At 46.3% G+C, this 12757-nt stretch overlaps 1 protein-coding gene across 1 annotated transcript in view; it reads left to right on the top strand.

Annotated features, from left to right (window-relative positions):
* SZT2 (SZT2 subunit of KICSTOR complex) overlaps positions 1-12757 on the top strand; it is a 606663-nt gene that overhangs the window by 380864 nt on the left and 213042 nt on the right. Inside the window, exon 50 of the mRNA XM_069227802.1 lies at positions 3190-3274. Within this exon, the coding sequence (XP_069083903.1) occupies positions 3190-3274 (85 nt within the window). The remainder of the gene's footprint in view (positions 1-3189; positions 3275-12757) is intronic.

Consider the following 12757-nt stretch of genomic DNA (forward strand, 5'->3'; position numbering starts at 1 on the left):
CTCACCCTCTGCGGGGAAAAACAATCGAGGATGGAGTCGACGCCCATGCGCAATGGAGACAAAAGGAGGAGTCACTCGGTCCCGTGACTCGAAAGACTTCTTCGAAGAAAAACAACTTGTAACACTCCGGCCCAACACCAGATGGCGAGCTATTGCAGAACATGCGAATCTACTGCGACTGATGCCACGAACAGATGTACACTGGGTAAGTGACATTTTCATTCTCTCATATTATCTGCTACCCCTACTGTCTTAAATATTTATTTATATGAACGGTCGTTGGAAATGCAGAGGAGCTACTATATCATATAGGAAATATATGGTGAAGATAAAATTGAAGATAGAGGTCTTTAGCTAGATAATCGTGCAGTTATTTCAACTGTCCCTTACCTTTTGATGAGCCTTCTGGCCTCTAACTGTGCCTTGGCCGACAGGTCCCTTCCCTCTATTGACTGACCCCATTTGGCATCAGTGTGCCTTTGACCATCACCAGCCCACAGTTTGACACCTGTGCCACAGACCATGCCAGTAGTGACCCCCTCTCAGCCCTCAGCTCCTGTTCCAGATGTCTTCAGATTCTGACATAGAATCTGGAACAGACTTCAGCCAGATCCCGACCTTTGTCATGCTAGGATAACTAAAGCAATCTGATGTGTGACAGACCATACAGTCTGTCCGATCCAGAGCTCAGGCTAGCCGTGGACTCATCTTCTCTGGGATGGGTAGATCACCAGTACACAGTGGAGGCCAGAGACTTGTGATCTACTTTTGAGAAGTGTCACCATATCAGTTTTCTGGAGCGGCATGCCATACCCCTGGTCCTCACAGCCTTTCTGCCTCCCATCATGGGCAGCTCAATCAAGACACAGAATATTCTTGGCGGTCAATCTTGTTGTGGGTTTCCTGCACATCAGGGTGGATAAACTCATCAGGCATCATCTGGCCAATCACAAGTGGCATCTGCTCCCAGAGGTCACTTGGGAGATATCTCTGCAGTCAGGCACGCCCTCACTAGATCTGTCCGCTACAGCGGACAATGACGAATCTTTTACGCCCTGGAGTATCCTTCTCAAGGCTTTCTAGGATACGTTGCCAGTCTGCCTCCTTTGTATTTCAGCTTCTGCTGCTGACCCCACAGGTCCTAAAAACATAAGGAGGAATGAAACGCAGCACACACTAATAGCTCCAGACTGGTCTCAGACTATTGTTTCCTGACTTGCTGAATCTGAGCTTCTGCCTTCCGCTTCAGCTGCCTCTTTGAAGGGATCTGCTGTCCCAACAAGAAGGGAAAGTCCTACACTTCAATCTCCTAAAACTACACCTCCACACATGGAGATAGTGTTGAACCAGGTTGTGTGGAACCTAATAAAAATTTGACATTCTTCCAGAGTTGATAGGCATGATTTTGGCAACTCACAGCCCATCCACCTACTTTGGCTGCTTATCTAAATTTGTCTCCGGTGCAGGGACTACATGTTGATTTAAAAAAAAAAAAATTTTAAGCAAAACTATCTGATGTTCTTGTGCTTTTGGCACAGAAATGCTTTGCTGTGAACACATTTAAGGATTATTTATCTGCTCTTTTGGCCTTTTTCATTCGCCTGATGACTGCTCCTTTTGAAGCAACAGGAGTTGATATGTTTCTTAGAAAGGCTTTTTAATGTTCCCCCTGCTCCTCTCGATTTGCAGCATTGGGGCCTTAATTTGGTCCTTCACTTTTGGATATGTTTGCTTTTTGAGCGAATGCTCATTTGCACTTTGAGACTTTAGACCCTCAAGATGGTTTTTCTAATTTTCACGTCTTCTGCATATTACATCAGTGAATTGCAGGCGTTATCTGTTCAGCCGCTGCATGCCACATTTCCCCCCACTAGTCAGTGCTTCAGAATAAGGTGCCCTTTGTAGTGAAAATGATATCACCATTCCATGCATGACAGTGTCATGCGCCCCCTTTTTTCTCTCCACCAACTGATCCTGCCCCATTTCAATATATATCACAGTTCCTCTGTTCACTAGGATTATTACAAATAAAATACCATCAGTGAAACCGCTTCAGTAAAACAGGACCTTTGAAGACTAATTTGCCACCAGCAAGGAAGATTTTCGAAACTAGAAGCAGGACACCACCACGAGGCAGCTTTTATACACTGAAAATAATAAGATCAGAATCCATTAGCAATTCTGTAAATGGAGAATACTAAAGTCAGGGACATCACAAGTGAGGACGTTTCTGTGAACTAAAGGCACTAAGGAACTGAGCACCATGTTAGCTTCCGTAAATTAGTAATATTGAATTTCTAAACCCCACCAGTAAAACAACTTCTATTAAATTGGACCAGAAAGGGAGCAGTGAGGTAGCAGTAGTCGAGGAATATTAAGGACTAGAGTGCCACCAGCTAGCGGGAATCTGTAAACAAGGTCTAGTACGGAGATAAGACCATCAGGGAGACAACGTCTGTAAACTAGGAGTGCGGTAAGCAATAATATCACCCATGGGAGTTCACTTGTGAAGATTGGCAGTATGTAAGAGTAGAATGCCAGGATCAATTTGTAAAGGAGGAACAAGAAGTAAAGAATATCACCATTGAGGCAGCACTGAAATAGGAGTGTTAATGTGTAGAACGTCTCCAATAGGTCATTCTGTGTAAGTGCGTAATAGTAAAGAGCATGTCCCTAGCAAGGCAGAAAAGCAGTTTCATGAACGCTACTCCAAAAATGACCAGCACCCACGTTTTGCTCCTAACAGTATTAATTTAAATGTGTAAGTGATTGATCCATTCATCTCCAACAACTTGTGATCTGAAACAGCACTTTTCAGCTCTTTGCGGGCATTCATTCTTCCAGAAGCCTTTTCCGTTCAGCATGTTGGGAACCTTTAAGATTTCTGGGGAAAAATAACATCTTTTAATTTGCCAGGTGACTCTGTAACAAACATGGTTGTGGTCGTCAGTGGCTGCTGTGCACTCAATCACATCACGCAAGGCCTACTGTGATCATCTTGGATGTGGTGCTCCCAAATTTTCACAAAAGTGATCACTGCCCACACAATGCTGCCAGAGGACCTGTGCATATATCCCTCTGCGATCCTTGCTGCTCTATTCCGTGTTGATCTCCAAGTGCGGCTCTTGAAGGTCCTTGTTCCTCTATGGCGCCATACTCACTCACTCTCACTTTCTTATTTCTTTTCAGCATTATACGCAGCAGGGAGGCTCCTCTCAGGATTTGGACCTTTTCTTGTACAACAAGCCTGGAGGACAAGGAACTGGTGGCAAAGGTACCTGGGTCTGTTGATTTATAGATTAGGGATGGCAGGGCAGGTAGAAGGAGGAAAAGCTATGACTGTTGGAGAGAGGCCACCCCAAAGAGGGAAACTGGGTCATTGGAAGAAAGTGGAACTGAGGTTGTAGTGCAGACAGAGCTTTAGGAGTCAGATTCTTTGCATGCAGAGATACTGATGAAGTAACAGGTCTGAAGGAAGTGCACATACTTCGGGGCAGGCTTTCTGAAGGAAGGATGGCTCAGGCAGAGTTATTGCAGTGTCAAGGATGTCTTCAAGACAGGGGTCAGAGACAGGGAAGACATAAGAAAATGTATGCTGGAGATCCGTTTCGGCTTTTGTGATGCCTCCACATCCAGAGGGGTTTGAGCAATAGTCACTTAGTTTGCCTTCCTGTAGCTCTCCTCTCATGGTTTGTCACTGGGACATTCGGTGGCACAGCAAAAACATTCACTACTCCATCACTGTATTTGCAAGGAGGTTCTATTCTTTTGCAAGCTGTGGTGTCCGTGTATAAGGGGCTAGTCCTGTGCTTTTTCTTTTCTTGTTTGGTGCAGAATTGTAAAGAGATTATTTAAAAAATAAATTAAAAAAAGAATATGTGGTGAGCATGTAATGATACTAATGTATGAAGTCACTGATACACTGACAGTGTTTCACACCACACCACAGCATAGTGGAAGAAAAACTAGAAACACAGACAAGAATAAGTCAGAAATATCAAGATTTAGTCAGGAGCCTTTCTCAGTTCAAGAATAAAGGTATAGTAAAAATGTAGCATTTTGCTCTGTGTTTCCAAACCTGTTTCTCATGGATCTACATGTGCTGATTTTGTAGCCAAGAGAAAGAAAAAAAAAAAAAAGATATGCAGATTCTTTACCTTAAAATTCCCTGACGTCCGCTTCGAATCCATAATTTTTCTGCTGAGCAGTACTCTGCACGCTCCATCGGCTAGCGTCGTTCAGCTCCGCGTGGCATCGTCGGCATCGTTGGAGCCATCTGTGACATCACAGTCTTCTATATAGGCACCACCCCAGTGCACGTACGCCAGTTCTTTTCCTTCCGCGCTGGTTAAGCACAGGTCTGGATAGAGCTACCCTTTTTTCGATGTTTCGTCAAAGATTTTTTCAATTGTCTGTGCGAATGACTTCAAGGAAGACTGGATTCAAACCGTGTGGCACATGTCATTGCGCCATGTCGGTCACTGATCCCCACCAAGTTTGTCTCTGGTGCCTTGACAGGGACCACAACGCGAAGTTGTGCTCCAACTGTCGGGCCACAGCTCTGAAGGCCTTGAGAGAGAAATCTCTTAAGCTCCTAGCGGCTCGACAGTCGTCTTCGATCAGCGCAACTCCGAGGAGGTAGCAGCACCGCTCCAGGAGCCCCAAGTCATCTTCCTTGCATTTGAGGTCCTCGGGGCATTTAGATAAGAGGCACAAAAAGAAGAAGAAGTCCAAGTGGACTTCGACTTCCCACACCCATTGGCCGACCAGGCGTCTAGGGAACATCTACGTTCTGAGTGCGGTTCAGCAGAATCGACACCAGGGTCACCTTCACGCCTCCACCCTTATCCGGGAGCCGGAGCGTCCCCTGCTCAATTTAAGGAATTTTACAAAGCCATGCACCTCGTATTTGAGCGGGCTGCCCCTGCGGGTGGATCCTCAGACCCTGCGGGGACAGCAGGGGCCCCATCGGATTCGATCTGATGCTGGCACCACAGTCTGCCTCCTCTGGCGCTGGGTCCGACGCCCCTTCCACTGCCAGCGCTCACTGGCTGTGGTAGCCCCATTCTCATTCCAGATGATCCAGAGCCGGAAAGACTTTGTTCAACGCCGATTCTGACTTCGACAGCGCATACTCTGCCCAGATCAGTGCCTGAAGCTTATTTTGATCAGCCAGGCACATGAGAGGAATGGGAGGGGTCTGAGGACCCTTTAGAGTATGGCCTTATGGAGCAGGACTGGTATGAGGAACTAGAAGTCAGAGGACTGGATACTTCTTGGGATACTGACATGCTCTCACCTCCTACTGTGGCTACAGAGGAGGGAGCTTCATATGCCATGGTGGTGCGTAGAGCAGCTGAGGTCTTGGACCTCGAGTTGCTTTCGGTGCCGGTCAGGTCTAATATCCTGACAGAGGTGCTTCAACCGGGGGTGGCTACATCAGAACCGATGTTGCACTTCAGTGAAGCCCTTACCGATGTCCTGCTGGGGACGTGGTCCAAACCCAACATAGGGGCTCCTGAGAATAGGACAATTGGCCGCTGCCATCGACCAGCTCCTACAGACCCCAGTTTCGTCACCCAGCACCCAACCCCGGAGAACTTGGTGGTCCAAGCCTGTACTTCCTGTGGTGCCTTCCCTTCCGTTCCCCCGGATAGGGAGTCCAAGAAGCTGGATCATCTTCGGAAGAAGATGTTTTCTTCCTCCAGCTTGGCATTGAGGTCTGTAAACACCTCATGCTTATTGGGCCGTTTCTCCCATACTTTATGGGATACAGTAGCACAGGTGCTGCCCCAGGTCCAGGAGGGCGTACGAGACACTCTCACCCAAGCTGTCCGGGATGGGAGGGATGCAGCGAAGTTTACAATTCAATGTGGATTGGACACGACCAACTCGCTGGGCAGAGCGATTTCATCGACAGTGGCTCTTCGTCGCCACGCCTGGCTACATACCACTGGCTTTTCAGGGGATGTCCAAGCAAATCTTATGGACATGCCGTTTGATGGCTCGCACCTTTTTGGTGAGAAGGCAGACTCCGCGCTTTAGCAGTTCGAGGACTCTCGAGCTACGGCCAGATCCTTGGGCCTCTCGGTGCCACCTTGCCAACAGTCTGCTTTTCACCCCTTTCTAGGCTTCGGGAGGTGCGGGGTACCACAACAGTCACAAGTCAGCCACCATCCTCCAGTTTTACAGCATTCAGTGCAAGGACGAGGTTGTGGTATCTTTAGACCCAGAGGGCCTAGCCAGAGGTCAGCCACCACCCAGCCCTCCTCTTCAGCAGCACCCAAGCCCTCCTAGTATGGTTCTGCAAGACCATATGCGTCCAGTTGGAGTGAAGATTTGATTTCACCTCCCTCACTGGCAGTCAATAACATCAGACAAGTGGGTCTTGCAGATCATACAGAAGGGCTACTCCCTCCCCTTCCTGTCTTTCCCTACCAATATCCCTCCATTGAAAGATCGGCTGATAGAGGATAATTTAATTTTGCTCCGCAAGGAAGTTATGGCTCCCAATGTCAGAAGTAGGCAGTGGTTGTATTCCCACTACTTTCTGATTCCAAAAAAGAACAAGGGTCTTCGGCCTATCTTGGATTTAAGGGACGTCAATATCTTCCTCAAGAAGGAGAAATTCAAGATGCTCACTCTTGCTCAGGTCTTGTCTGCCCCTAGACCAAGGAGACTGTATGGTAGCGTTGGACTTGCAGGATGCAGATTTTCACATCCCCATCCTGCCGGCCCACAGACTTTACTTGTGGTTCAAGGTGGGCCACGAGCACTTTCAGTTTACCGTGCTCCCCTTCGGTCTCACCTGTGCCCCTCGGGTGTTCATCAAAGTGATGGCGGTGGTAGCAGCTCATCTGGGAAGGTTAGGGATTTCAGTCTTCCCCTGCCTCGACGACTGGCTGTTAAAGGCTCCGACACCCCAGGCTCTCGTCACCAACCTTCGGACTAAGACGGACCTCCTGCATTCTCTGGGGTTCACTATAAATGTGCCAAAGTCACACCTGACTCTCTCTCAGAAGCTCCCTTTCATTGGAGCCGTTCTGGATACAATGCAGTTTTGGGTTTATCCTCCCGAGCAGCAAGTCCAGGATATTCAGGTTATGATACCGATGTTTCGGCCTCTGTCCTGGATTTCGGTGAGACAGACTCTGAGGCTGTTAGGACTCATGGCTTCCTGCATCCTATTAGTCAAACATGCCAGATGGCATATGAGGGCTCTGCAGTGGGACCTGAAGTTCCAATGGGCGCACAGTATTAGGGAAATCTTACTGATACGGTTCAGATCTCTGAGGGAACTGCAAAAGATGTGCAGTGGTGGTTAGTGAACTGTGACTTGGTCAGTGGCAGACTCCTCTCCCTTCCCCAGCCAGATCTTACAGTAGTGACAGATGTGTCACTTCTGGGACTGGGGGGGGGGGGGGCATCTGGGAGAGGCGGAGATCAGAGGTTTATGTCTCCGGTGGAAGCGTGTCTCCATATAAACTTATTGGAGGTCCGAGCGATCTGACTGGCATTGAAGGCATTTCTTCCTGTTGTGGAAGGGAAGATAGTGCAGGTGTTCACAGACAACACTACCGCAATGTGGTACTGCAACAAGCAGGGCGGTGTGGTGTCATGGACCCTTTGTCAAGAGGCTCTGCGTCTCGGGACATGGCTGGAACAGCAGGGCATAACCCTGGTGGTTCAACACCTGGCAGGTTCTTGGAACGCCAGGGAGGATGAACTCAGCTGGCAATGCCTAGCAAATCACAAATGGTATCTCCATCCGGAAGTGGCTCAAGGACTCTTTCAGCAGTGGGGAGAGCCTTGATTAGATCTGTTCTCCTCTGCAGAGAACGCACAATGTCAGCAGTATTGCGCGATGGAGTTTCCGAGGGGGCTTCGCTAAGCAACGCTTTTCGTCACAAGTTTAGTTTAGACCTCCTGTACGCCTTTCCGCCCATGCCACGTCTGCCCAGAGTTCTTAAGAGAATCAAAAACGACTGGGCCCAAGTAATCCTAGTGGCTCCGGATTGGGCACGGAGAGTCTAGTATCCAGAGCTTCTAAAAATGAGAATCAGCCCTCCAATCAGGTTTCCCCTTCGGGAGGATCTTCTGTCGCAGCAGCAGGAGAAGGTTCTCCACCCGAACCTGTCAACTCTGTGCCTTCATGCGTAGAGATTGAGCGGCGATAGTTGATGGTTTATGACCTCCCTCCCGAAGTCTGAAATGTCATTTTGACAGCCAGGCGTCCCTCTACCAAGATGGTTTACACTTGCCGTTGGAAGCGTTTTCTATTACATTGTACAGAGAGGTCTATTGATCCTCTTTCTTCTTCTCTCTCTAATATCCTTCTTTTCATTTTGTCAACAGGGTTCCACCTTAAGGACTCTTAAGGGCTATCTTTCTGCCTTATCGGCTTTTCTTCGGTTGCCTTATCAACCATCTTTGTTTAAATCTGCTATTGTACATAGATTCCTAAAAGGGCTTGTACATATGTTTCCAGCTACGCCCTTTGTTATGCCCCAATGGGACCTTAATCTGGTGCTCACATTTCTCATTTCCCTTTATATAACTGTCCCCTCCAGCTGCTCTCCATCAAAACATCCTTCTTAGTGGCGATCACATCTGCCAGGAGGGTAAGTGAGATGCAGGCTTTATCATCAAAACCACCGTATCTCACGTATATCCTGATAAGGTGATTCTCTAACTCATGCCTCTTTCCTCCCCAAGGTGGTGACCCCATTCCATCTGGGTCAGAACATCACCCTGTCCACCTTCCTTGCTCCACCGCATCCCTCTAAGGAAGAGGAGCGACTCCACCGTCTGGACCCAAAAAGAGCATTGTCGTTCTACCTTGACTGCACAAAAGAGTTCCGGGTGGATGACCAACTCTTTGTGGGGTACATTGGAGCAAAGAAGGGTCGGGAAGGTTCACAAACTAACCATTTTGCTCTGGGTCTTTCTCTGCATCAAGAACTGCTATGCATTGGTTAAGAAGCAGCCTCCTTAGGGCTTAAAAGCTCGCTCTACAAGAGGAAAAGTTGCTACCACGGCGTTAGCTCAAGGAGTACTAGTCCTAGACATCTGACATCTGTCAGGCGGCAACGTGGGCCTCCTTGCACACGTTTGCAAAACACTACTACCTGGATAGCCAAGTGAGTAGATATGGGCATTTTGCTCGCTCTGTCCTACAGGACTTTCTTGTATAAGGTATATGTCCGCAGCCCACTGTCAGGAGATTATGGCTTGGGTATCTATTGTAAGGTAAGGAATCTGCAGCTAGAAGTCTCTATCAGATGAACAAGTTACTTACCTTCGGTAACAAATTATCTGGTAGAGACTCCATCTAGCTGCAGATTCCTTACACCCACCCATGCCTTCCCGCTCTGCGGATATATTATGTAGTTTCAGATTTTTACTCTTTTTCAGGGCATGTCATTTTCGCACAAACAAAGAAAGTTGGTTCTTCCGTGACTCTGCGCTTCTGGCGTGGGAAGTTGTGGAAAAGAACAGGTGTATGCACGTAGGGTGGTGCCTATATAGAAGACCGTGATGTCACAGACTGCTTCAGCGATGCTGACGATGCCACGTGGAGCAGACGACGCATGCGGACCTGAACGATGCCACCCGAAGGTGCACTCAGGGTACTGCTCAGCAGAGAAATTCCCGGTTCGAAGCTGATGCCAGGGAATTCTAAGGTAAGGATTCTGCAGCTAGATAGTCTCTACCAGATAATGTGTTACAGAAGGTAAGTAACTTGTACACTCACACGCAACACTATCAAGGGCAAGTTATTATTTTTGTAAACTCAATTACAAGAGCATGAACAGATGAATCACCAACACTTGGACATCCATTTGTAGACATCATTAACCATACATAGAAACCCATCCATGTTTTAATGATAAACTAATTTAGGAGACTGCACTTTCATACTAGAGCTTCTCAGAGAGGCAGTCACAGGAGAAGCCTGTTAGGACAGAAGTGCTGTTTATAGCAGAGTTTTCTGTCTAATGAAATGTTTCAAGAACAGGCTGTCTACATTTTTCAGGTGTGAATATGACGCTGTTCACATATGTTAGATGACAAGGAAGACACTGAAAGTGTATTGAACAAATTCAGGGTTAAAACACCACCTGAAGAGACGTCATATATAGAAAGAGCATCTTTCTCAGTTGACTGAGGGGTCTATTATAGAGTTTGGCAGACCAGGCACTCAGCCACAAATGATTGCTAAACAGATGGTTCAGCTTGCTCTGTTATGAGTTGGACGAACCATCCTCCTTGTCATCGAGCTGTCGTTCTAGGTGCCTCAGATGCTTCACCATATCTAAGAAATTCTGATGTACCTTTTCCTACTCTGGATCACCAGGGAAAGCCTTGCGGTTTTGAAAAGAAAAACGGAAAACGGACCCCTTATCCTGGGAGAAAACTCCCAGGTTGTCTGGGCCAGAAGTTTGCTGATTTTCAGAAAGCATGAGTTTGTTTTTGAAAAACAAAAGAGTTTGCTGAGCGACTGCATGAAACATGGTGGCCCCTCAGCAAACTTTAATCGCTTTCAGAAGAGCCGCCATAGCCTCCTCTGAAGGCATAGAGACAGGACAGCCGACTCGGTCTCAGAGGTGTTTTTGTGGCTCATTCTTACGGTGAGGAATCTGCAGGTAGATGTATTCTTCTGAGGCAAAAGCTTTTTTTTTTTTTTTTTTTTTTACTTCTGTAAAGAATACTATCCTGGCTTAATACTAGTTATAGAATCTCTTCAATAACAGCCCAGGTTACGGCCAAACGAAAAGGTAACTGATCTGCGGTAAATATATTGTTGGTGGATATCTGATCTTCCTGCAGATTTGATGCAGTGCTCGTTCCTCTCCTTAGGAGATTGTCCCATCACTTTTTTTGGATCTGAAGATATGCAAACATGTTATTTTCCTCTCTGCAGTACCCAGTGGGGTGTGGAAAAAGTTCAGGAACAGACTTTACAATACTCCAGTGGTGTCATGTCTGAAGGTGGACATCCCGCCCCCCTTGGCGCTACCTTTTGGTGCTGGAGAGTTGTTGATGGAAAAAAGATTTTTTCGACCAACCTGAAGGGTAATTCATAACGTAAGGAGTCTGCAGCAAAATGATGTACCCACCAGAAATACCATTCTCAAAGGGCACCAACTTTTTTTGTTTTTGTTATCAAGCATGGGCACAACTTGGGCTGGACTGTAAGTGCAGAGATTCTATTATTGGTATTTAGACAGTGTAGTATCCTTCCTGAAAGTCAAAAAAGGCATGACATAGCTATGACTTGGGAATGTAAGGAAAAATCAGTATTTATCTTAAAAACCGAGTGTAGGAAAGAGTATCGTTATCTGTAGTGGACAGGTGTAAAAGGATAAGACCATCACTTGCTGGATGCCACACAAATGGTATAAAATAAACCTGTGCTTAATCCTTGGTTATCTGACACAAAGCAGTCAGTCAGATAATGTGTAAAGTATTTAAGCAGGACAGACACAGTAGAAAAGCATGTCAAACAAAACACAATCCACAACAAGTTGTAAAAGAAAGAGAACCATGTTACGAGTAAAGGCCAAAATGACAAAACTCCTACAAGGACAACCATAGATATGAATGTTTACAAACTTAAGTGAAAATAGCACCAAAAAGCACAGAATGCGAGTGGTAGCATGCGGAAGTGGTAGAACTGGATCTAGGAGAGATTTGAGGCCAACCATGGTGGAGTCCTGGTTGGTTACAACAAGAGGATTGGTCCCAGTGAAAGTCAGAAAAGTGGTCAAATGCAGAAAGGGACTATGGCCAGGTGTACAAACCATTTTTCCCATTGCAAACAACCCAATTCACAGAATGGTGCCGTTTGCGAACGTAAAAATGCTTTTTCTGATGTACAAAATACGATTCAGGAAATTGTTACCAAATCACAATTTTCATTTATGATTCATTATTTGGCAGGGGTGTGTTTTGGGCATCCCTTACAAACACTGAATCGTTATGGTATGTATTACTGTTTTCTGACTAAATTCAGGTCGCAAAACAGTAATACTTTACTACCATTTAAAAAGTGGTAGCAACCAATTTCCATATGGGGAGGGGTCCTTATGGAACCCATTCCCCTTTGCCCCACAGGGCACTGCCAACTCTTCAAAAATGAAACTTAAACATTTCTTTTTTTTCTTTTTAAACACATCCTGTTTCAAGGAAAACAAGCTGAATTTAAGAAAAGATTGTTTTATTTATAAGTAATCACAAACCTTGTGGTCTGCTGACCCCAGCAGGCCACCAACCCTGTGATTGCTGGGAATCCTAGTGGGTCGCAAGTCCTGACCTATGAGGTATGATCCATTTGCCTCCCATTAGGAATCTCTAATGAAACTCAAAATGTTAATACATTAGGAATAGCTAATCTTCGTACATCTGGCTCTTTGTCACTTATTCAGAATAGAGATCCTCCTTGAGCTGCCTGCTGCTGAGTTTGTAGCCACGGCCGTGGCACCAAAGGCCAGATATGTGAAGCAGTTTGGTCATAATGGAACTGTGCAGCTTTGGAGATTAGCAGCTGGAAATGTACGAACTCCCAGCACAGAATGGGACTTTTATCATTTTTTCAAAGCTGCTTGACTTTTTTACGTAAACAAAGCTGAAATTCAGTCCGATGTCACGAAACTGCTGTTTGGATACTTTTTCCCCCAAAAGGTCCCTCTAAAGATCTGGAGTAAAAGTTTTTTGAAGTTTCAAACATTACTGGTAACCAAACAACCACAGGAGC

The sequence above is a fragment of the Pleurodeles waltl genome, chromosome 4_1, assembly GCF_031143425.1.
Source record: "Pleurodeles waltl isolate 20211129_DDA chromosome 4_1, aPleWal1.hap1.20221129, whole genome shotgun sequence".
Taxonomy (NCBI): Eukaryota; Metazoa; Chordata; class Amphibia; order Caudata; family Salamandridae; genus Pleurodeles; species Pleurodeles waltl.